Genomic DNA, 26,693 nt, shown 5'->3' on the forward strand with positions numbered 1-26,693 from the left:
TAACAAACGGCAGAGATATTTTAGGTTTAGGCTTAATAAAATCTTCAGTGACACATATGACATTTCCATATTAAACTACTAAAGCAAAATGTGATAAAAATGTCATAATTTAAATCAGCTAACCTTTCTTCACAATGTTGTGAAAACTTATTACTAAAAGGCTTGCAGTTCGCATATAGAAAACCCACACAGTATTGTGATGAAGAGCACTGACCTCTTTGAACAGGTTCATGAAGCGCGGACCGAACCTCCAGGGCTTGTGGCGGTGACACTGCAAAGAGCTGACCGTCATCTGAGTGGCCCTCTGAGACGCCACGGCAACCATGTGCACCGCATCGTACATGAGCGCAGCGTCTGTCTGTGGGACGAGGACAAATCAGACCTTTTAGTAGAACTGAACCATTTAGGAAAAATATCAAATTGTTTCTGATATTGTGATCTGTTTTAATAATTCTGTTCAATGATCACATTTCAAACACATCCAGCAGAATTGACAAAAATGCAAAATAAAACTGGATATTTTGTTTTGTTGTTGTTTGTTATGGAGGAAATAACTGCAGCATTTGTCATTTCTCAACTGCATCCATACAAGTTGCAATTTTGATTTGATTGCAGTTAATCTTGCAGCCTAGATTCATCTCAAATCAAAATCATAATTTTAATTGTTGCAAATTAGAAAACTGCAAAACCATCCATCCATTTTTAATTCTTCTGCTTATCCAGGGCTGGGTAACAGGGGCAGCAGGGGCCGCTCCTCCAGTGGGACCCAAGGCGTTCCCAGGCCAGCCGAGAGACATAGTTATTCCAGCCATGTCCAACCGGAAATTGCAGAGCCTGCATATGCTTAATAACACAATATCCACTGTAAATAAAATATCATATTCAATATGGAAAGTTGTTCAGTCCAAGAATAACTTTATATAGTGGCAACAATATGCAGCTGCGCTTTGCGCACAGGTTCCACTTTCACACATACAGGGACAGCATGATGAAAGTACTATTGCAATATCATTTTAATTAACTTTGTTCTTCTGTCATTTTTGTAATTGTCTTTTATCTAATGTTCAATCTCGCTAATGCAAATCAATACCAAAGTCTACTTGTCTGTTACAGTAGCGATCAAATAGCCCACATTCCTTTTGGTGACAGTGACGATCTTCTCTGACTTAAAAACTTCAGAAAGGTCATCTGGGCAACGTTGGAATTGCAAAAACAAAATAAATTGAAAAAATAGTTAAATAAATAAATAATAATTGGCCAGATGACTACCTTTTTACCATTCATCTCATTTCTAGCTGTTATTGCAAAAAGTTTCTGTCACTGTTTTTTGACTGTTTACAATTAGAAATAGCCTTTTTCCTATTGTCAGAGGCAGTTGTAATCACCACGCAGCAGTCCATTCTACAGTTCTGTTCGCTCTCTCTAGGTTTTACAGTCAAGACAATAACAAGCATAACAGATGGTAACGTATAAAGCCTTGGAAACGATGAGGAGGGAAATGAAGTCTGGATGAAGCCATTGTAGAAGCTGCCTGGATAACAAGGTAAAACAAATATCACGGTGGATTAAAGTTTCCATTTTTTATCACAGTGAAATACCGCTTCTAGAAGGATTTACAGAGCAGCAGATGTCTAGCGTTTACAAGACAGCATGAGAGCAAGACGCAGCATACAAATGGGTTCTGAAGAGGACTACATACCGTCATGATACCGTCCATCAGGCTGCTGTCCTGTTTGGGGCCCTGCAGACGCTCCATAGCCCACTTATCCATGGTAGAGGTCACCCAGGGGTCATCGATGTTCAGCAGCCTGAAACCCGTCATGTTGACTCCACTGTAGCGGTACGGCTCCAAGTCCAGGGCAAACAGGTCCTGTGGGGAGATAAGGAGAGGATTCATTTTTGTTAGGACATTCCAGGAGTGTTATACATGATGCTACATTTCTATTCACACCAAGTACCACCTAATAATATATTTTACCTTCCGAGTACCACTAGGTCTCAACCAGGTCTACAAAAAACAAAATAATTGCTATAGTAGAACTAACCAAGGTTTAACCCAAATGAGGTAAATAAAAAAAATAATTATAGAATTGACTCCAAATGAACCTCAAACAAGAACTGCAGAGGAATTTGCATAACACCAGAAGAAACCTTTGTGCTGAAAGGGTTGAAAAAGTCACTTCTCTGGGTAATTATTACTTAATTTAGTCTTTTTTTTTTGCAGCGCATGTGTTGTAATGATATTGTCTATTGTCTGTTATTTGGTGTTAACTTGTTATCTTGACAAGCAAGTTGATTATTTAATTCAAGTAAGTCTGTTTTTCACAATCAATCCATGTAGAAAAGAAAGTGTTTATCAAACTTACCAAAGTGGTGAAGAAGAAATGATAGTATTCAGTCATCATCCCCATCGACGAGAGCTGAAAAATTTAAATTTGGATGTGATTATCAAAAATGACACAAGGCTAATTCAAATTTTACGCATCCAATATCCTGATTGCAAATGCTTATTCTGTTTCAAGTTTACAATTTCCGTTAAATCCAGAAATCCAATAGAAATAAATCACATAGAAAAGTCATTAAAACTTCCTATACATGTGTGACGGCATTTTATATAGAAAAAAAACTCTTGCAAACATTGTAAGTTGGATGTTTGAAGTTGGGCGATTGTAAATGTGTACTTATTGTAATCTCTCGCCTGTTTGAGCAGCTCTGACGCCATGCGGTAGGTGCAGTCAAAGATGATAAAGAATTCCTTGTCTTTCTTCAGTTCTTTGAGCAGCGGCCGCGCGTCCTGGTTTCCTGGGGTCAACTGACGGATCTTCACTTTGAGGTTGAACTTTGCTGGAGCTTTGATCAACTCCTGCATTCGCATTAGGCCTAAGATAAATATGAAAAAAATATATATATAAAGATAACAGAAACAATGCAAGAAATATGACTGTACATAACTTATTCATTACATAGCCTTTTGTAACGTCTGCTTTACAGGAACTTACTGATGTTAAAAGTTTCAAAGTTATTTTCCAATATCCTATATTTTATGTGTCAGTTCAAAGCAGTTCTGCACTATAGTTACGTCAAAATTGGGTCACTATTTACTTTCCCCCCACAGTAACACATGGAAATAGGATTGGAATTGCATGGTAAGGGGTAAATGCATTAATATGTCTATTTCCGTATTTATACCAAGAAATACAAACCATCCTAACTTAATACTTACTTAAAACACTAATCATACTAACATGAAATAAAACACTGTGACAGATTAATACATACTTAATTAGTTGTTAGTTGCTTGCACCCTTGATTGCTTGCATTATGTTTGGTATTATGTACATTTTAATTCATCAATTCGAGGTCATGAAACAGATTTAGAATTTAAAGCGCCCATATTACTATATTACTGTTTTCTGATCTTTTTTACAATGTTCCTCATCACAAACAGACCTGGAGTTGTGTTTTGTTTCATTCGCACATGTTTAACACACAAACCCTGTGCGCCACTATGTATTTAAACTCCATACACCTTCACTAGAATTATTTGGATAATTTCAGACTGGAATTGCCAATCTCTAAAGGTAAAAGGAGCTGTTAACTTGAAAACCACCACTACATGACATCCCAACATGGAACAGAGCATTTTGGAGATGCAGACAGACTAATAATGTTGGGTTTCTCAATGTGTGAATGAAACAGAACACAACCCCATGTCTGTTTTTGAGGAAGTAGCATTCGAACATGGATTAAATCTCACCAGAGTCAATTTGGCATGATGTTGGACCTTTAAACTTGGATAGGACCTAACCTTGCACCATGATAGAGAAACTGCCAGGGATAGCCTTGGGTAGTTTGCTAAGTCATCCAAAAAAATCACTACTAAAAAGCATTGTTGATAGTCTTGTCCTTTAAAGCGATAAGTTTCATAACCACATCACCTATGGCAAACAGAGTCTTTCAAAGCATTCGTATAGACCGCCTCCCTGTCTGCATGGCATTTGGAGGAAATAAAGTTATGAAAAAATAAAAGGTGAAAAATCTATAATCTGTGGCATTTGCGCGTTGGCGTGGGATATCGCCGTGTGATATGGTTTGGGCCTCGGTATATGGAGCTGCGAGGAGTCGGCTGCTGCCCTGTCGGAGATTGGGTTCACAGTTTCATAAAGGTGGACTCTATTAGACACAGTTGCGCAAGTGATAGTGACATATAGTCTGTGTTTTCAGGTCAGTAAACGTGTGAAGAATATTTAAATGTATTTTCTGATCATACAATATCATCGGCAGAAAATATAGCCAATAAAAATATGAATAATAAAATGAAATAAATAATAATAAAAAATGTTAAAGGTCAGGTTAAAGACGTAATTTCAATCCATAAAACAAAACTTTGAAACCACAGCCATTTGGCATTGCAATAGAATTTAATTAAAACATAATACAAATATCCCTCTGGCCTTAAAGCAATTAGGAACGTGTTAGAACCAAAGCTGTCAAATAATAAGGTATTTTATGACTTTGCCCTCTGGATATAAAACATATTAAACAAACAATGGTGTTAAAGATTTATTACATCTATTACAAGATGATAAAAAAGAAAAGCAAGAAAAAAGGATCTTTTCAGGACTTTCATTTGCAGCTTTGAATGTTTGTCCTTTTACTGTCATTACTGCCACAGCATGTTGGCATTATGGTGCGTAATGTAGCTACACTAAGGATGTGTTTGTTGATTGTTATGATCTTGTTTTAGCCCGTGTCTAATCCAGGTTTGGTCTCATGTTTACTTAGTCCTAGGTCAGTCCCCATTTTGATGTATTGTGTGTGCAAGTGACACATTTTAAACTGATGAAGGGTCAGGTTCATTAAAATATATTATATAAACACAACATTCTGAGAATATATATGTGATTATTATAATTTATGCATATATACAGTGTTTATGATAGTTTATGCTAGTTGCTATGATTGAGTCAATACTAACTGCTATACTTTTCAACTGCGCACTCCAAAAATGTAGACCGTATTGAATATAAAGTGAACATAAATGATTCATAGCAGATGTGTCATACCTGTGCTGTCCTCATAGACTACAGTGAGTTTCCTCCATTTGAAGAAGGTGACCACATCCAGGATTGCGCGGGCGATGGCGGTGTACTCGGGGTACAGGTTTATGAAGAAGGTGTCTTTATTGTCCACAGACGGGTGTTTCCAGCGTGTTTGGATATGGGGCACCTCTAGAGCATTACAGATGGACTGAACAGCACTGACAGAGGAGCTGTGAGACGGGCCGAAAACCGCCACCACCCCTAGAGCCAACTGGTCACACACTGAAACAAGACGGAACCAAACGTCAGCCATCTTGGGAAGGTCTCTGTTTTGTCTATATTGTTCTATATTTTAGTACTGGCATTCAGATATGGTTGCTAGGTCATAATTACTCTAATAAATAATTTAAATTGTGATTATTTGAAAAAAAATAATCATAGAACACATAGTGTGTTATTAACCTGTGTTAGTGATGTTGGTACCACTTTAATAACTACACCTTAATTAGTCTTAGTGGAAGTGATAAAAGATGAACAGAGACTTGATTCATAATGAACACATGGATGACTCAGGCTTAGTATCTACTTAAATGGTAAATGGTCACATGGTTGTATAGCACTTTTCCACTTTCAAGGCACTCAAAGCACTTTACATCAAGGAACAACCCATTCCTCACATCCTCACCCATTCACACACACATTCATACACTAGTGTACACACATACTGGAGTTGAGGGGAGTGTCTTGCCCAAGGACAGCAGATCACTCAACCAATGATGTTTTATGTCGAGAGTGGGATTTGAACCGGGAACCTTTAGATCAGTGAACAAACACTCAACTGGGCTGCTGTCACCCCAGGGTATAGAGTATACTTCATAAATACCCTAAGCCTTACTCCTAACCAGTCAAAAGCACAGTTATTATAAAGTATTACTGTGATGTTTCATGATTCTTGTTAAAAGTGGTTGTAGATTGACATTATAAAGGATGAGTGGTTTAGCTCCATGGGTTGAAGAAGAGACATTATCATTTCAACATAAATACATGAATGAGGATTGATGAATCACTGTGTTTCTTATACATTTTTTGTAATGAATTAATTACACAGCTCTATATATTGTACAAAGACAAAAAGACATAATAACCAGTGGATAAAGCAGAAAGGGTAACCATTTGTGCAATTCACTAAAATGATGGATACGACCAGGCACAGGCAGACGCTGATTTATTAGCTCTGTAATACTTATCTTCGTCAACGTTAAATACATAATTTATGACATGCAAAGCTAATGGAAAAGAACTGAATAAATATGGAGGATAAGCAGTTCTTCACTCAAGAGTCAAGATGCCATCAATCCGATATATCCACTCCTGAGCCGGACAGTGCCTCATTATACTGAGACTTAGCTGTTGTCACATGAAGACAAAATATCTCCTATTATCTCAGTGTGTGTGAAATATGAGCATTTAAATAATCATTTGTGATTGTTATAGAAAATGATATTCATCCAAAATGCTGCAGTGCTCATGCAAAGAATTATTACTGCTTTGGTCTATTTGTCAAGGAAAAACTTTGAAATAATACTACCCACAAGAAGTGTCTGGATTTTGATCATGTCCAAATGATTGTGTTTATTTTGGATCATTTAGCCAAAGTCTAAACTCTAAATGTCTTTTAGTTCAGAGGTAAATGCTCTATGTTTAAGCCACAATATAATTCCTCGTCTTGCAAACATTTGGTTGTACATGATTAATCCTTTCATGCATGCACTTGTGTTTGTGATTGTTAATGTCCTTGAGAAAATTAAACAACAATTTGTTCTTTGTTCCTACCACTTATTATTGCTGTTTTTTCAAACTCTTTTCAAACAATCACTACTTGTGCTTGTTACACATTTTCTCTCCTCTCTATTATTCTTCCATTTAAGTCATGTGCACTCCTCTTCCACTGCAGCAGAACCATCAGCCACCTCAGCCTCTTCTGATCTTCACCACCAGCAGTGCTTATTCACAAGTCTCTACCTGGGATTTAAGCACTTATTTCTCTCTTGTATTACTTTATTCGCCTTGAAATGCTGCACTAATAGCAAAATACTCTTACAGTTGGTGAAGGTTTTGCTAAACATCTTTAAAGGGATGTTAAACTTCTTCTCACTTTATCAATCTTCATGGAAATAGGTTTAATGCCATTTTGTGAGATATTCGAGGAAAGGCTCAAATATTTCCATGGCGACACACAGGTGAAGAGAAGTCGTGTGGCGTTCCTTTAAATGAAGCTGACAGTTGCATTGTGCCCTTTTAAATGGTGTTGTCATATTAATTTTCCTAGCTGACTCATTATTCTATTTTTTGGAGGTTTTTTATGTTTTTTGGTGAACTGCATCTTTCACACTTCAGTAAAAAAAAACGCATGGCAACACCTGTAATATAGCCATCATTTGAAATTTGTTTTACTTCTCTATCCTTTAATAATTCATCTGTTCTGTTTTGCCTTCTCTGCTTGTACGATCTATTTCAGTGCAGTTTACGGGTGAATAGCTTGACATTTTGCGGTGCCATCTTTTTACGAACATTGGGTTTTCTGAGCTCCAATTATGTTGCCAGTCCTAGTTCAGGGGCAGCCAGGCAGAACCAAATCATGAGACTAACAGTGCCATGTGTATCAGCCTTCATCCCAAAGGTCTGTGGAGACTACACACAGCAATGTTTTTCTTGGAAAGTAAAAATGGTGACGCTCCACAGTAATCAGAGCCAATGACAGAGCTATTGTTTCTTATATAAATGCTTAGAGGAGTGAGGCGACCTTGTGATTCATAAGTGTTTTATTATGTTTAAAAAGGTGTGATTTGCCTGTGTGTCTGGCAGATGAGCACTATTCAGTTTGAAAACAGTAGAACTAGAAAAACAGTATTGGAGTATTGGTAGTTGGTATTGGTGCTAGTATTAGTGGGAAAACTAAGTACTCTAAACAACAGAAAAATCAACTAAAAAATATCCTATACATGCAATATTAGTACCGTATTTTCCGGAATATGAGTTGCACTTTTTTTTTTCATAGTTTAGCCAGGGGGAGTTTTAGTGACTTATACTCAGACTTATATGACTTATATGTGGAATATAAGTTACATCTGAGTATATAATTTCACATCTTCATTACAACCTGACAACTGCGTTCAACTTCTTCATTATTATGCATTTTTTGACTTATACTCTGGAGCAACATATAACAATAGTCTGGAAAATACGGTAGTAGTGATAGTAGTAGTAGATTTAGTGGAGACGCATATTCTTTTGCAGTTGGAGTGATTTGCCTGGTCAGCCCAGATATATGGTCGGGAACTGCGGACAACCAAATCATAATACAATAATAACAAATCACATTTTCCAAACAAAACCTTTTTTTTTTTTTTTTGGCAATTCACCTCTCCTGGATGCCTCAAAGCCATCAAACACGTTGATCCTCTGAATGTCGTAGGTCAGAGTGGTGTTGGGCATAAGCGTCTTGTTGCGGTTGATGTTGTTCACTGCAAACTTAAAGGCCAGCTCGTCCATGCTCACCAGCTCACTCTCCCTGGTCTCAAAGATCCCACCTAGAAAAGAAAACACAAAACACCTATAATATAAAACCCATAAGCTGAAAATCCACTTGAAAGTGCATCTGAGTACAAGACTGTGTCAGTCCTAACCACTGGGCAACTTTCTACATCCACCTAATGCTGCGTCGAATAGGTCAGCTGTCCAGTCTGTCTGTCTATCTCATCTTCACAAATGCAATGTCTCATTCCTTCTTACTTCCCCAAACTTTGCAGCTCCAGCTTTTCCCTTTTGTGTGGGCTGCATTTACAAGGCATGCTCACATTTTCACAGTGACAGTTGAAAGCTCCAGGGAAAGTGCAATAGTCCAATACACAAACTAAAATTAGAGACCAGCATAAGTTTTGAGGCTGGACCTCAGTAGAAAGGATTAAATTCTTAAAACAATAAAGTAACTCCATGTGGCTGCAGATAGAATGCCTGGTTGGCTTTATCGATGGTAGAAAATAGTTCAAAAGATAATTTAAACAAAAATAAACTTATACATACTGCATATTGGTATTATCTGACAATAGAAAGTCAATATGTTGGAGCCGGGGTGTACCTACATTTTGTCCTGAACACTGTGTCCCTGTTTCTTTCAATATTATTTCCTCAATAGGCCACAGAGGGCTGCAGGGCTGAGGTGAACAGCTCAAGCCATTCAGTCCACTCTGTTATTAGTGCTCCTTTTCTCTGCACAGGTAGAGCACTTTGAGTGGCCCAAGCTCACTGTAGTGAATAGAGCATTATAGAATGGCAGACATACACAACAATTTTAAAAGTGGTGTAAAAGATACAAGTTTTGAATTTCTTTATCAAGAAAAATAGCATATGTGCCGACCGCCAACCCATTCTGACCATCCTCTGACACTCTTTTCGTTTTTGTGCACTATATTTTGAATATCTTTGTACATGACTGACATTTTTTTTTCTAGTTTTGTGTAGCTACGTACTTTCACAATACTTCCCATGATGCATTCACAGATTTGAACTGAAAAATTAAAGGCTGCAATTTTTGAGGTAGCACAACCCTGTAGTATAGATCTGTACTAACATGTGCTGAAATATAACTCTTGTATTAGTTTGTTAACTTTGAACTTAAAACAATCGCAATTATAATGGTTGTTAGAAAAATCACAATTCGACATTCTTCATAGACTGTTCAGGCCTAGTCTGGTGTTTGTTGTCCTATGACACATTATAGTATGAGCAAAGGGACAAACTAAGTCCTTTACTATGATATATAAAGTTACATACACTGAGAATGTTTTCTGCTATAGCCGAGTAAAACCTGTACTCAAAATTAAAACATGAATCACTCTGTAAAAACACAACAAAAAAACATCCTGAAGAAGAAAAGCCAAAAGGAAGTTGTTTTGAATAGCCAGTAAAGTGAGCGGTGATGGCAGTTAAGTGGATTGATTCATAATTGGATGCTTTAAAAATGCCATAGCCATAATAGTTACAAGAAAGCGTCTCATTTATTGTCCTGTGGAAGCACACACTGACCCAGGGCCAAAGAGCACAAGAAGAAACAATAGAAGAGCTTTTGGAAAAATGCTCTGAAAGTACTAATCACCACCCTGTCATCCTCCTTACCACATGTGAGGTACAGAGGCAGGCCAAGTGGACAAAGTGCAGCAGAGACAGCCGCCCGCAGAAAAGCACAGGAAATAGAACAACTTTAAAAGCTTTTTGTGTTGGTTGAAAACATTGCATTTGAGGCCAGTCAATCAGATAGACCAGGAAAAAGTTGAATAATTGTGGCTTTTAGACACAGCAATTTTCTGTGATTTCCTGTTTGCCGAAGATTTATAAATTTGTTTATTTATATGCTGCAATGCTGTCACTCAAATCAATCTGAATTTGGTTGATGACACATTTTAACCTGCAGGTATGACAAGTAATTGCCTTTTTTCCCCAAATGAGAGTAAAAATCTTTGATACAAGTGTTGACAAAACTTTAATGCCACACTGGGAAATTCCAGGCAAGGTGAAGACATCTCCATGGAGACAAGTAGTTGGTGGACTTTCCATGATACTTTAGTCATCTAATTCAAGATGATCCTTCTGTTAACAATGTTTAATTAGTACAATGCACTTAAGTTATTCTTACAACAGCCCTGCATTGAACAGCAAATTAGTAAAGAATGTATTTTCTCTCGCGGGGTACTGTCTGCTCCCCCTCAAATGAATTAATGCACCTAGAAGCTCTAAAAGCATCCATTCGCTTCACAAATAATAGGGAATAATTTACCGCCACAATTCATTTCCATCCGGCTGAGGAGACAGTGCAAATGTGTTTTACAAGTTTCAGGAGACCAACTTTAGATTTCTTGTACCATGTGTTTGGAATCTGCAATATCTGAATATAACCCTGCGAGTACAACCAGGAGACGTGATTTCTACATGTAATTATTGTTCACTGCTAAGGGAAATATACTGCATTTTCAATCCAAGCATCAAGAATCCTTGGCTCCCCATTTCCTAAAAGGTTTTTTTGACTTGCAAATCCAATAATAACATGAGCTAACCTACTATTTGCATATAAATGATGAAGGGTAGGCTTGTGCATGTGAGAAATACTGATACAGGCTGTAATTTGTTGTCCCAATCATTCACAATCACATTACATTAGCGTCTAGCATGAGTTATGATTTAGTCACAACTCACAGCTCCCATTAGCAAATATGTGAGACGTATGGGATATTAATGCACTAACATGTGCCAGCGGATATTACTTATTACATACTAAAAATGTGACATAAGAAATATCGGGGGTCTGCAGGGAGCATAGAAATTTGGATTTGTCTGCAAGGGGACTTTTGGTCTTTCATGTTTTTCACTATTAAAAATGGACAACAATGATTCAATGAAACTCTGCACACTCTCATGTAATTAGAATTAGAATGGAGGATAGAATGTATTACGGCTCATTTTGTAACAGAGCATTGGTAACGTTCAGGCGCATTATTAAACAACACATAAAAAAAAAAAAGTAAAATACATATGGAACTTCTTTTCTTTTAAATATACCTATAACTACTGATTTTGCCATTTCAGCCATCACTTTCACTACTGACTAGGCCTGTCACGATATCAAATATTTAAATGCGATATATTGCTGAAGAAAATATAGAGATCCCCCAAAAACTATTCTTAGGTCTTTCATGATAACAAATTTTGAAGTTCGATTTATTGCTTAAGTAAATATAGACGATATTGAAATTAATTTATGGCAGTGACACAATAAACCACAGAAACTATTCTAAATGTACAATATTGTAAAAAAAAAAAAAAACATGAGCTCCAATAAATAAACAACAGCATGAAACACTTAAGTTGTTAGTTTGCATCTGTAACGACCCATACAAGTTATTAATGCAACGCTTTATGGCTTAAGTCTGATCGTATTTCCAAAACATAACCACAAATTTCCTAGTAGTGTAAAGAAAAAGTACACACAATAAATATCAGACCCAAAAACATATTGCTCCTGCTTCATATATTGAATGACAAGTTGATATAGTAATAATCGTGACAGTCACACTTTTAGTAGTTAGTTTGTTAGTGTCTATAATGAGTCATAGAAGTTCATAATTCAACTTTCTATGTTCAAATCTTCTCATAGTGCAGAAAAATAACTAAAATGCCCCCAGTAGTACAAAGAAAAAGTACCCACAATAAATACGGACCCCCAAACTATAGTTCCATCTGTTATCTATTGAACGGTAAGTTGGTATAGTATTTATTCTGACAGGTCAACTACTGACTCGACTGAGCATTGAGTCTTGTCACTACTGTAAACAAATGTACTTATAACCACATTTGCAGCTCCCCACACAAATGTATTCAGAAAGTAAGCCGTTTAGTATTCTCCATCATGTTTGCAGTTACATTTAAATGCCATATAAATTTCAATATATTAGTATTCAAGAATAAATATGTCATCTGATATCACATCACCGCTTCCTGCTGAGAAAATGAGAGAACCCAGACAATTACTATATCCGATGAGTGAACTCTACCAGCAATCCAAACTACTGTGTTATTGTGCTCTTTTTTAGAGTAAATGCAAAAGTAAATGTCTCTAGTGGACATTGTCTTGAGGACAAGATGAAATAAAAAGTTGGTGTCTCTATTACAGCTGCATAAGATAAGACAAATGAAATACTTTGCTGAGGCGACAGAAACAACTGAAGCTAACACTGTGGTGCACTTATGGGGTTGGATATAGCCAAAAATGCATTTGTAAGTGTAAAAAGTCCATAGTGTCAAAGTAAATGATAGATATTTTTTGCTCCCTGTTGTTCTTGGCTCTGAAAAGGCCCGGTTTAAACCAAGGTGAGCCAAAAAAATGTGAAGAAAAAGCAAAGAAAGCCGGCAATACCTGGACAAGGACAAGAAAAGGACAGGGGTATCTGCAAGCTACACTCAGAGCATGCTCTAAAAATCATGGACTCCTAAAGTCTCCTGTGTACAGGCCCAATGCAGTACACACTTACGATACATGTGTGTGTGAGAATGACTTTGAACAGGTGAGCAAGAGGTGGGGAGCCAAGTCCTGCAGATAAATCCATTATCCAGCCAACTATTCCAAGGTCAAAGTTTTGGTAAATATTAATAGTAAGAAGCAGTGATTTAAAATGGTGGTCAAATTAAGATTTAGAAGAGAAATGTGAAAATAGGTGGAGTACACATTAACAAATCATATGGAACTTGTAACACAAATACAGTAATCAAAAACATATATTAACTCATGTAAATCCTTTGCATCAAAGATGTGACAGACACATGGCCTCAAGTGAACACTGTTAAACTCAGTGCTAAAGGCATTAGGCAGTGGCTCATTTATCAAGTAAAAGGCAAAGAAACAAAAAAGGTTTTTGGGATGGAATGTCCACTCACAAAGGGAATCCAATGAAAAAGGTTAAGGTCCCAATTTGGGAGTCACTGAATATATTTCCCCTTGTTCCTCCTCAAATTAAAGCAAAAGAGGGAAAAAGAGAGACCAGTTCTTCAAACTAATGCATGCCTGAGGATTGTAAATGGACAGTTGCTCACTCATATTATTCCATTCGGAGCTCACTCAGTCTATTTTGCAGGAAAAGAATGGCGCAATCTGTGGTTTAAATAAAGTAAAATAAAGCTATAACTATACTGGGATTCATGATGGCATAGTTGATAAATCCTGTAGCTCACAAAGGTTACACATCTGACTCAGCTAATGAGAAGATTTTTTTTTCCATTTCAACATTTGTTGGCCTTTTGCAAGGGCAAAGTATATTTCAAATGAAGAAAAAAGGTAATTACACTGGTGTGGCAGGTCTGTCAGAGGTCCTGGCCCATGAGCCAATAAAATGGGCCAACTTCCATTTGTCCACTTTTCAACGGTTTGTTAAAGTTGTTAATTGCTTAGGCATTCAGTTTTAAATCTCATTGTAGCTTCTTAAGAACTGGGGACTGATGTGAGTACAAGCTGGTTAAAAATAGTGTATCCTCACTTGGTGTGTGATCTGGCAAATGTTTAGATTTCAGCAGCAAACAAAAACATTGAGACTTAGAAAAGGATGATGCACTTAATATCATCTATATATATTTTTAAATCATAAAGTAAACCCCCCCCCTCCTGAAAAGTTACAGAGTACACCTTTAACGCTGCCATCGAGACAAATAAGTGCATTGTATTTTATTGACTAGGCTCTTGAAGTAACTATAATGCAATCATTTTTTAAAAATAACTTTTGTCAATAGAGAAAGTGAAAGTCTCTCTTATTCAAAGTAGTGCCATATTGATTTTTTTGTCTTTGGCATTTTATCATTTTAAAGCCTGTACTCAAGCTTGTTTATGCATAAACAACAACAAAATAAACAAGCAAACACATTCTCCTCTACTGTGTATCTCCCAATGGCACAAAGCAGTCCCAACCCAATGCTCTATAAATCTTAAAGTAAAGTTAATTAGTCCTGGGCCCACTGCGACAGAATTATACTCAAAAGTAATGAGCGTTTTTTACATTCAGGCCCTGCCAAAGTTTGTGAGGCATTCTGTGAGTTTCTTGGCACGGAAATAAAAAGTGAATTTTGCTACAGGTGCATCTACCCTGGCACATATGAGAATGTTTGCCCTGAAGTTGAGGTTTTCTTCTCCTTTCAAAATCCTGGATCCATTTGTTTTGGGGGCACAAATGTTGCAGACACCAGTGCTTTCTAAATGAGACAATTTAAAAGAGAGGGCGGTGGACAGATGAAAGTGGATGCGGTCCAGTCAGTCTCCTATCACTATCACATCACAAAGGAAGAGCATGCGCCAATACATACAAATGAACAGCAGGGCTTTCGCTCTGCTTTATGACAGGCTACAGGTGCCTATCGCATTTTATACAGGCCAAAATCACCAGCCTGTGCCAGTCTGAAAAATGATCATTCCACTGTGCAGACCCTGTGCACTAAATCTATAGTAGAGCTCAAAGTGAAGCGGAGCAGCCAACTTCCAAAACTATAAGTCCCATAGGAATAAATATGTTGAGGGGATAAGATGTAAAATGCTTCAATGATGAAATGTAGAGGACACATTTCCATTTAATAATAAAAGCTCTTTTCATTTTGTCAAGCCCTAATAATATTGATTTATTTCATTTGGGATCTTTTAAATTTTTTTTTTACTTTCAATTCAAGTTCAAATCAATTCAAGTTTATTTATATAGCACATTTAAAACAACTTCAGCTGACAAAACTGCTTCACATAAAAGTCAACAAAAAACAAACAGACAACACAAAACATAGAAAAGAATAATAACACACAGGCCATCCTGTCTAGTATTAAATGCCAGGGAGAAGAGGTGGGTGTTCAGTCTAGTCTTAAACTGTGTTAAAGACTGAGAGGATCTGACAGGCAGAGGGCGCTGTTCCATAGTCTGGGCGCTGCCACAGAAAAGGCTCTGTCACCTCTGGTCTTGAGTCTGGCTTTGGGCACAGCAGCAGGAGCTGGTCAGCTGACCTCTGACCTCAGGGCTCTGGGTGGAGTATAGAGCTGCAGTAACTCCCTCAGATAAAGAGGACCCATAGAGACATCTAAACACAATCAAGAACATTTTTAATTGAAGAAGCTGGACTGTACGACAGAGCTAATGTGCTTGTCCAGTCCACAGTCATCCCAACATCACTCACTGAAGGACAACGACAAGAGGACAGAGGACATCACACTGTCAGGCCCAAGAGACCTCACACTGTCAGGCCCAAGAGACCTCACACTGTCAGGCCCAAGAGACCTCATACTGTCAGGCCCAAGAGGATCTCACACTGTCAGGCCCAAGAGGACCACGTACTGTCAGGCCCAAGCAGTGGGTAGCTTGACCAAACATCACAATCTCAGTTTTGTTTAGATTTAAGTTCAGGATGTTTGTGCTCAGCCAAGTCTGCACATCCCTGAGACAGTCCTGCAGAGCTCTGACTGTGGTCACATGTCTGAGACAGTCTGAGACAGTCCTGCAGAGCTTTGGCTGTGGTCTGGCTGTGGTCTGGCTGCCCCTGGCGTCTCTGGCAGATATATTTGAATGTCATCGGCAAAACAATGAAATGCCACATTGTTCTTTCTGAAACCATTACCCGGGGGAAGCATGCACAGAGCGAAGACAGTCGGCTCTAATGTAGAACCCTGGGGCACATCTCACTCTAAGAGGAGGAGTACTGTTCTAGGTTCACAGAAAAACGCCAATCAAAACAAACAGAGTGCTATACCGTTATTTTGTATAAAATATTCCACAGTATGGCATTAAACAAATATATCGGGACACCATGAATATTTTTTGGGGGGGGAATGTTAAAACCTGTGCTTTAAAAAACTACATTAACTAAGTCTGTTACTCTTCACCACTGATAGCAGCATCTATCTGGCAAATATAGGTTAATCTCCAATTGAACTGCATGACAGTTTTACCAACGCCTCCTGGGGCCAAACTTGGCTCTTTACCGCTGCTCACCCATACACTGTAGCTATGTAAATCCCCTTCAGACAGTTGTGTGGATCTTGGCTCTGCACTCAAGCATTAAAGCCCTCCTCATTGGTTTTCAATGGGGCTGAATATTAATGCATGTGACCCAGAGCTACAGCGCGTATCAGAAAGTCGTGGCCCGAGTGACTGAAGTTCAAATGGAAAAAGCCGTCCGTAGAAAAAGAGAAGTATAGTGAGCATTGGCAGGGGGAGATAACCTGAGCCAGCTGTGCATGACAAAGTGCAGAGAATGAAGGTTAAGACGAGGGAAAGTTAAATTATTCAGGCTATAACTCAAATCTCTGCTGCAATAAATGAATCAGCTTCTGTAAAACCATAAGATTCTACTTTCCTTTTGATTTTTCATATTCATTCAGGGGTTAGGAACACTCAGCATATTTTTACTGTAGCCTCGTTGCCCGTACTCTCTTGCATACTGATTTAACTTTTTTAAGTCAGATGCTCTCCCTAACAGAATTTTACAGACTTTCTAGAGTATAAATATTTAATAAACATAAACACTGAATTAAAAGTTGTTCAATGCATTGTGTGAAATTTTAACTTTTAATCTTGAACCATTTTGTCGGTGCTATGGTTTACCAAGGAGAAAAAGGCAAAAGAATATTATAGAAAAATACATGTTATTACTACTACTACTGTTTGTTTTTTTTGTTTTTGTTTTTTTTAAACTAATATACCTTAAAATGATGGCAATACAGAGGTAAAGAGGTAGTCTCAGTTATGCAGCCAATTGTGATTGATAATGAATCTCATTATTGATTTCAAACAGAACAGTGACAGAATGTCTGTGGTCCAAAAGCAGCCCACTCGTTGGGCTATAATCATAAAGAGTGTGAACGCACATAAATGTATTCATTACCATTGAATAACAGCCCATTATTATCAATGTGCTCTAAAGCACAATAAAATCATGTTTTAAAAGTATTTTTGGGGGAGGCAAAGACACCATTTGTGGCCGGTGTAGTCTCTTTACTAGTTTGTTCAACAAAAGGCTTTCTAAAATAGCTTAAAATTGACTTTGAGACAAAACAAAACTTTCGTCTTGTAGTTTGTTCCTGTCATGACTATAATTTAAAACACCTATTATGCAAAATTTACTTTAGAAAACGTTCAACTGTGTTATATTTGTTTCCTTCTCATTTACCCTTTCGAAGTTGTTTTTGGACTGATTTGTGCATGTTTGAGTAATCTTTAATGGCTTATTTTCAAGATGCCACATTGCCGATCAATGCCTGTTTTCACCTCCACCAGCACATGCCCCCCGCTCTGTACTTACTTTGTCACTTTGTCCTTCATTTTTATTTTTATATATATATATATATATATATATATATATATATATATATATATATATATATATATATATATATATATATATATATATATATATATATATATATATATATATATATATATATATATATATATATATATATAAAATATCCGTAGGATTCAACAGTGTCATGTACTCATTTTGCTTTAAATGAAAAAAAATAAAAAATCTGTTGTACTCACTGGTGTGATGTGCAACTATGTGTACTGACAGATACACGGCTCTTTGTTGTGATGACGTCAGCTCCATTGGGGGCCGCAGTTTTCTAATGAGAAAGTTGTTTCTTTTGTTAAGTCATTTTAGATCAATATTGTGATTTACAGTGTACAAATTTTAATGAGCCACAGGTGTCATAGATTATAAATATAAAGCAGACAAAAGCTTTAAGAAAATGTTAGTTTCAGATCAAATCACATCTACCATTATGAATACAAAAATAAATAAATAAATAAAATAAAACAAATAAATAAAGAAAAACATTGGAACTTCTCTGAAACTTTTTGACTGGCCTTGATCTATACCAAACCAAATACGGTAAATAAGACCATATGGTATTATCAAAGATACTACTTTATTTCTGTGTGGAAAATGGCACTCTATTATCTATTTTAAATATCATAGTATCAAAATTGGTATCATTGGTAGTGAGGCTGTGGAGAAGCTTCGCACGTGTTTGGACATTACAGACTGGGATGTGTTCAAGGCCACAGACAGTTTGGATGAGTACACAGACACTGTGACATCATACATTCAGTTCTGTGAGGACAGCATCATTCCATCATGCACCAGGGTGACTTTTAACATCGACAAACCCTGGTTCACACCCAGACTGAGACATTTGAGGAGGGAAAAGGAGATGGCTTACAGGGCAGAAGATCGTGAAGGCTACAGGCGTTATGCGTTTAGCAAAGAGGTGGAAAAGGCTAAAGCAAAGTACAATACATGTCTGGAGCAGCAATTCTCCACCAACGACTCTGCTTCTGTCTGGAGAGGGCTTAGGCAAATCACCAACTACAGGCCCAAAGCCCCTCCCGCCGTGGACAACAAACAACTAGCAGAAAAGTTGAATAGCTTTTATGCGAGGTTTGAGGTCTCACACCCCTCCCCCCTCACCATCATGGACATTACAGCCAAACCCACCTCGGACCCCTCCTCCTCCCCCACTGCCCTCACAGTTGTGGAGCAGGACGTGACTAAGCTTTTCAGGAAGCAAAACCCCCATAAGGCCGCGGGCCCAGACGGTGTCTCTCCTTCCACCCTTAGACACTGTGCTAAGGAACTGGCTCCTGTCTTCACGGACATTTTTAACACCTCCCTGGAGTCATGTCACGTCCCAGCCTGCTTCAAGCTGTCCACCATTGTCCCCGTCCCCAAGAAGCCCAGGATCACTGGACTTAATGACTGTTCGTGGACTTCAGCTCTGCGTTCAACACCATCCTCCCTGCTCTGCTCCAGGACATGGAGGCAGCGCATGCGGCTGGGGAAGAATGTCTCAGACACTCGGACTATCAGCACAGGGTCTCCACAGGGCTGTGTACTTTCTCACCTCCTCTTCTCCCTGTACACCACCTGCTGAACCTCCAGCTATGTCAAACTGGTTAAATTTGCGGATGACACCACCCTCATCTGATTCATCTCGGACGGCGATGAGTCTGCCTACAGGAGGGAGGTGGACCGGCTGGTGTCCTGGTGCAGCAGCAACAACCTGGAGCTTAACGCCCAGAAGACAGTGGAGATGATCGTGGACTTCAGGAAAGTCACAGCCCCCCTGCCTCCCCTCACCCTGGCGGACTCCCCCATCACCACTGTGGACTCTTTCTGCTTCCTGGGCACCTGCATCACCCAGGATCTCAAGTGGGAGCTGACCATCAGCTCCCTCATCAAGAAAAGCCCAACACAGGATTTTCTACCTGCAGCAGCTGAGGAAACTCAAGCTGCCAGTCCAGATGATGGTGCAGTTTTACACGGCCATCATTGAGTCCATCCTCACCTCCTCCATCACTGTGTGGTTCGCTGGGGCCACTGCCAGGGACAGACAGAGACTGCAGCGCATTGTGCCTCTGCTGAGAAGGTGATTGGCTGCAGCCTTCCATCTATACAGGACCTGTACGTCTCCAGGACTCGGGGGCGAGCAGGCCGTATAGCAGCTGACACTTCTCACCCTGGACATGGACTATTTGAGCCACTTCCCTCTGGCAGGAGGCTACGGTCCATTGGAACCAGAACCTCTCGCCATAAGAACAGTTTCTTCCCCTCTGCCATTTGTCTCATGAACAATTTATAATATTTGTACAAAATTGGACACTTTATAACACCGGTCACTTTAATAAGTCGTGTTTGCACTGTTATTCTGATGCTGCTGTTGCATATATTTTCTACCTATAAGTATTTTTTAAGCATATCTTTTTTAACTTTGTGCATGCCCTTATTTGTATTTGTATTTATTCAGTGTGTTTTATGTTGCACTTTATCACTGTAGTAAGTTCCTAGTTTGTGAACTATGTTCACAAACAATGGCAATAAAAGTCTTCTGATCTGATCTGATCTAAAGTCTCAAGTTATTTCCTTACAGTCGTAATCGACATAGACATTGAACATTAATGGGACTTTTTAGCAGGCGTTCAGTAACGTAACAAACAGTCGTGCTGTACATGAGAAGCAGACAGACTCAGGTGCATATCTCAAACTCAGATGTATCCAGTGCATCACTTGAAGTTTCGGCAATACCACTGACACCAGTGCTTATTTTATTCAGCCAATTAAACTCTGGCATGACTAGGCAGCCCTGTCCTGACTTTAAGCCTAAGGGGAGTGAGTGCGCCTGTGGGATAATGAAACACACCCTCCTCCCGTGTCTCCTCCCGTCTAATCAGGTGAACTTCTGCTGCTCTGCTCCTGACTCCACACAACAGAAGGACAAAGGAAGATTAGGAGGGCTTCTCTGCCTTTGTCACATCTGTCTCAATGATGGATAGACGTCAGCAGCAGCAGCCACTATCCCAAATGAAAACGCCCCAAACGGAGTATACATCAGCCTTCAGGGCAATCGATAATCTATTACTTTGACCTGTATGAGTGCAGAGAGAAGTAATAAGCAACTGTATTATCTTTCTGTATTAACTCAATACCATTTTACTGTGATGTTGTGCCTATACATACACAAGTTTTTTCCAGGTAGCATTAGTGACTTTCATAGACCATTACAGTTACATTTTAAGAAGACTTTCTATATTAATATTTTTCATAACATCCATAATATAACATTAACAATATACAAAAGTGGACATGAAGTGTGCAGTCCTTTAACATGTGTCTTATACTTCAACTAATGCACTTTTCTGTTGGATTTGTCAAATTATTGTCTGCGTTTTGTCACTGGGATATTCCATAAAAAGTATTGAGATATTCATTGTTGTTTCTTGATCATCCCTGTCTCACATTCTTGCCTTTATAGATGTTAATATTTGCCAGGAATGTTCCACAGAAGGGCATTAAAGATCCTATATCACACAAAATTGACTCTTGTGAGTTTTAAGCCATGTTATAATCCTGTTACCTCCTCAAAAACATACCTGGAGTATTATGATTAGTCTGTCTACATCTCCAAAGCTCAAAACGCTCTGTTCCACCATGTGATGTCATGAAGCAGTAGTTTTCAAGTTAATGGATACCTTTTATCTTTAATTCAGTAGAGTTTGGCAATTCCAGGTGGAGGTGTATGAAGTTTAAAGGTGGAACAGGCTGTTTTCCATTTGACAGAAGCCTAAATATGCAGGGTTTGTGTGTTAAACATGTGTGAATGAAACAAAACTCCAGGTCTGTTTGTGATGAGCAAACAATATTACAGACAAACATGAAAATACGAGCACTTTAAACGACTATATCTCACATTGTTCAATCACATTTATCTGTATTTCTCAAAATCTTTTGAAAATCGTGCCTTACAGACCTCCCACCAGAAAAGTTCAATCGTGAACCTTTATATTATAGGATAAATACAGTTTTATGGGCATGAGCCTCAATTTTAGACACTTGGTGGATAAAGGAAGTATTTTTTCTCTTTGGCTTTTTGGGGTGAAAACTCAGCATCTGTCAAAAACAGACAGGTTCCAAAAACAAAGTCACAGATTTTTTGTTTGTATTCCCCATAGCCCAAAAATACAAAAGCTGAGAGTCCACAGGAGAGAGGGGTCTCCCACTCACCACGCACAGGTCACAGACAATTCTTTCAAGACAAGCTAAGCTTCTCTCAAAGAGGAAGACTGGAGGTATGACAAAAGCTTTTTCCTCAAATCCACCACCAGACTTGGCCTCACAATCAACAAGAGATAGGCTGTTCTGAACAAAGCGCAGAACAAATAAGAACTGAAACCAAATAGAGTCTAGTTTGGAGCACAGGAGTGGTCTTAAGTACTTTTACATCAAAATTACAACTTATGACAACACACAACATTTGGGGCTCTGTTATATGTGAAGAGAGAGCCCATATACAAAACGAAATGTTTGGAAAGCGCGTGTACAACACTCTGGAGGCGCTGCAAACAGCTGTTGCTCTTACCGATCCGGAGGACTTGAGACACGCACACCCACAGATGCGCAGCCAACAGGAGACAGGTCAAAAGTCTACTTCTGCTCTCCATATCGCTGCGAGAGGTCTCAGCACAGGTGTCCACACCATGACAGAGGGAAAAGAATCGCGTCCATTAACAGAACTGCCGGAGCCATTCCACTCAGGTCCTAAATGTGTCCAGAGCACTGGGCATCGCTGCGCCCCCTCCAATCAGAGAGAAAACTCAATCCAAACAGCAGCATGGACAACCATGACTTAAAGAATAAAGTTTATGCGTAACTCCAGCTTTGTCTCCTCTCTTAACTGTGCCCAACACGGGGCAATGTGAGTTCACCGCTCAGAGTGAGCGCATCCCTGGAGCAGAGGAGAGAGAGGAGGTAAGAGAGGAGGAGAGAGAGGAGGAGAGAGAGGTGCATCCCTGGAGCAAAGGGGAGAGAGGAGGAGAGAGAGGCGCAACCCTGGAGCAAAGGAGAGAGAGGCGGAGAGAGTGGAGGAGAGAGTGGAGGAGAGAGAGGAGGAGAGGAGGAGAGAGAGTAGGAGAGAGAGGTGCATCCCTGTAGCAAAGGAGAGAGAGAGAGGAGGAGAGGAGGAGAGAGAGGAGGAGAGAGAGGTGCATCCCTGGAGCAAAGGAGAGAGAGGAGGAGAGAGAGGAGGAGAGAGAGGCCCATGCCTGGAGCAGAGGAGAGAGAGGCGCACAATGGTTTGGGTTGAATGAGGGAGCGCGCGCATCCGGCGAGGGGGTGTCAGAATAAAAGTGTGCTGTATGTCTGACCACTGACCAGCAACATTAATAGATATAAATATAATTAGGCCTAATGGAGCCGGATAAGAACATTGTAATAATTTAAAATGACGCACATGGATTATGTGCTTCATGCTTCCTCAAACCACATATTTGGCACAAGCAAAATAAAATATCTTCAACTTTATAGGCCTGTTCGGTGCCCTTTAAAGTAAATGAATAAATAAAAAAATATAATATAATAATAAATGCATAGATACATCAAAGTGGCTCTTTAGCATTGGGGAGAGTGTGCTCATAATATTGATGCTGCCTTTATACTGAAAGTAAGACCCAGGCTCCATTTGTGCTCCTCGCGCTGTTCTTGGCGCTGTTCTTGGCGCTGTTTGCGTGTGGATTATGAATAGATGGAATGGCAGCACAGGTCCAGATGTGAGGAATAATCTTCAGGTTACAGGCCAGATGTCAGATTATCTCCCACCTCTCCCACTGAAGTGTTTATGAGGCTCTGACCGGGATCCTCTCAAATCCACTTCTTGTATCATGGAAATAACGAATCTTAAAGTTTAAAAGATCACCCCAATTTATCATTTTACCAAAACACCCCACCTAGTAGTAATTAAAAAGATCCCGGACCTCAGTTTAGGTTGACATTTAGATATATTGTCGTCAGCTGTGATATATTGTTTATCACAAAGGGAATGAATTAAAAGACTGGAGGCCAAATCACTCAACGCGCCAAAAGCCAAACCTGCTGGACTCCAGACAAAGTGCCTATAGACAAACTTAATTAAATCACAAAATGACCATCCGGCTTCTTCCTTGGGCAACAACGCTAAACTTGCCTGACATGAATACTAAAAAGGTGTGAGCAAATGTTGAATCCACCTGCCAGCAAAAAGTTTTGGCACCAGTTTGAGCTTCACAAGAGCATAAAATAATGTTGTAATGAATAAATTCTAGCACACAGGGTCACTTTATAAAATGTATTTTGTTGACGTAAAAATGACACTCCACAACAGTTTTGTCAAAGTACAAAAGGTCATATTTATCACAGGATATTGCCTCTAAGGAGATTGTACCTCACAGTCTGGGTCAAATCTAAACGTTCAACATCACAACAGCATCTCTCCATGTGTGAATCCCCTGTCAAAACTGGATAATAAGTGCTGTTCAATACATCCATTAAGGTGCAAGGCTGTGCGCAGGTGGTGACAGTATAGTGAAACAGCCCCGCCTGGTGGTCATGAGGGGAAATGCATGAGACATAACAATACAGGTGTTGCATTGGCATTCTTGGAAAGTTGTGACATTGACTGGTACTACGCAAGAGGTTTAAGGGCTATGGGTAAACTGCATGATTGAATTTCCATCTACAGTACAGTCACTAGCATGGCTCCGGTCAAATATTCCTTAAAAACAAAGAAAATTCAAGTAAAACAGGATAGTGATGGGTAAATGTAACGGCATTCAAAATAAAGACAAGTCAGCACAACAATAGAACAATGAGAAGATTTCCTTAACACAAAATGGACACTAAACATTCATGTGACACAAGCTCATCCATCGTAAAACAACACTATGGAACTTTCTGTAACTAAGTATCCAACCTGAAATTCATGATAAGTTCGAAGTCAAGTTAAGTTCATAAATGGGACACAGAAAAGAAGCACACTATAAGATTTGACATAATAGAAGCTGTTGTGGTCAAACTAGAATTGTTGCTGGTTTGGTAGTAACTCCAGTTAACATGGTCATAGCGTCCTTGAGCAAGACACTTCTCCAATCACTCACATGAAGTTTTAACTTCATTGCCTATTGCATGGTATTTGGACAGGCCATAGACTGGTAATGACAGTCACGTGTATTAGTTTGTCCCAGGGCAGCTGTGGCTACAACATGAATGCACAGTTAATTAGAACAGTAAATAATTAATAAATAACACAAAGGCCTATGTTTATAAAAGCACTGCAGCTTATCAATGCATTAAAGTTGTAAATGTGTTCTGGGACCAGTGGATGTTATCAACAGTGTAGAACCAAGTTTCAGGTAAAGAAAAAAAAAAAAAAAAGTTACACAGTGTTGTTTTAGGACTTATGGCACCATTTACAATTTACAAACAGTTTTTAACACTGGGAATCTCATTGTTAGTGTAAAAATACAGTAAAAAGGCATATATTAAATAGGTAGACTATATATTGTCCAAACTATATTGTAAAAGGTAATCTAGGAGACAAAGTGAGCTGCAACACATTTTGTAGACAAGATTTATGGCACACCATTGTCTGCCTGCCTATACACAGCAATGTGCAGCTGATATTAAGTTAACACAATTAAAGCACGATAAAGCTAGTTGGATTTCACCATCTGCTGCTGAGTGGTGTTGAGCCAGACGCCCCTGATGTGAAAGTCAGTAACACAGCCCTTGAGTGCTCCAATACAAACAGTTTTTGAGTCCGAAAAATAAAACGCCCATTATTTTGTGTGGAAAAATATACATCTTTTGGCCAGAATCATCAGTGTTTATGCATTAGCTGCCTACGTTTACGTGCTTTTGTTTCAGTATGTGCACTTTGTATTGGCGTAAACATGCAGTGCAGCTGTTCACATAGTCGCATACAAGGATAATGTGAGATAATAGAGTGTATCAAAGCAACTTGTGTCTCTAAACTAGTTCCAACAAAATAAAAGCATAAATTGACTCCCTGTACATTTGGGATTGTCAGGGAAACAAGTCAATAGGAATCCATTACACAAGTCTTCCTCTAGTATTAATAGTTTTAATTTAAAGCTTGTTTTCTGTTCAACCGCTTGGTAAAACAATGGTCATCTTTTAACAATCAATTAAAAGACATCACCATTGCAGCGGTCATCTCGCCTCACCCAGATTATTTTATGGTCCATATTCGTTGCCTCTTCCACTGCGCACTGCTTTAAGGGTGCAACCTTCAATGACGGTGCTGAGGAATGAGACAAAGCAACACTGCAAGAGCTTATTGAGTTTATTTGTCCAGCCTCATTGCAGTTTCTTTCTGTTTTTATGTCAAGTTCATCCATCTTTGCCTCTAAATCAGTAGGCTCTGTAGATGCTGCCCTCACAGACTTGCAATATTCGTCATCATCACTCAAAATGTCTGTCTCTTTGACTTGAGTGACAGCGGCTTGCTCTTCGTAGGATCCCAGGTTAAATTGTTCCTCTACCCATCGGTCCGTGTCCTCTCCCTGAGGTTTGCAGGGCTGAAGAAAAGCATGCTGGGAAGGTGTTGAACAGGAAGGAGAGTAGTGGGTGGGGTCTGAAGGATCAGACTCTTGACTGTTGTTGTTGCCATGGAAGATGAGGTCTGTATCGATAGTGAAGCGGTTTCTCACCAGTTTTCTGCAGCCAAGAGTTCGTGATGGAACAGAGGCTGAAAAA

At 39.0% G+C, this 26,693-nt stretch overlaps 2 protein-coding genes across 7 annotated transcripts in view; both read right to left on the bottom strand.

Moving 5' to 3' along the window:
- Positions 1–22,657, bottom strand: part of grik1a (glutamate receptor, ionotropic, kainate 1a) — a 46,183-nt gene extending 23,526 nt beyond the window's left edge. For all 4 annotated transcript variants that reach the window (XM_033978789.2, XM_033978790.2, XM_055226681.1 and 1 more), the window contains exons 1-7: positions 22,525–22,657; positions 8,465–8,632; positions 5,067–5,324; positions 2,699–2,880; positions 2,367–2,420; positions 1,700–1,870; positions 215–358 (exon numbers count right to left, since the gene is read on the bottom strand). In XM_033978789.2, the coding sequence (XP_033834680.1) occupies positions 215–358; positions 1,700–1,870; positions 2,367–2,420; positions 2,699–2,880; positions 5,067–5,324; positions 8,465–8,632; positions 22,525–22,606 (1,059 nt within the window). In that variant the 5' untranslated portion in view covers positions 22,607–22,657. The remainder of the gene's footprint in view (positions 1–214; positions 359–1,699; positions 1,871–2,366; positions 2,421–2,698; positions 2,881–5,066; positions 5,325–8,464; positions 8,633–22,524) is intronic.
- Positions 22,658–24,251: 1,594 nt separating this feature from the next.
- The window catches only part of tiam1a (TIAM Rac1 associated GEF 1a), a 55,019-nt gene continuing 52,577 nt past the window's right edge, over positions 24,252–26,693 (bottom strand). For 2 of the 3 annotated variants that reach the window (XM_055226422.1, XM_033978329.2), the window contains one exon: positions 24,259–26,685. In XM_055226422.1, coding sequence (XP_055082397.1) covers positions 26,123–26,685 — 563 coding nt within the window. In that variant the 3' untranslated portion in view covers positions 24,259–26,122. Of the gene's footprint in view, positions 26,686–26,693 lie in introns of all 3 variants that reach the window. The other variant, XM_033978328.2, reaches the window with a different exon arrangement.

Source organism: Periophthalmus magnuspinnatus, chromosome 14 (assembly GCF_009829125.3).
Source record: "Periophthalmus magnuspinnatus isolate fPerMag1 chromosome 14, fPerMag1.2.pri, whole genome shotgun sequence".
Classification (NCBI taxonomy): domain Eukaryota; kingdom Metazoa; phylum Chordata; class Actinopteri; order Gobiiformes; family Gobiidae; genus Periophthalmus; species Periophthalmus magnuspinnatus.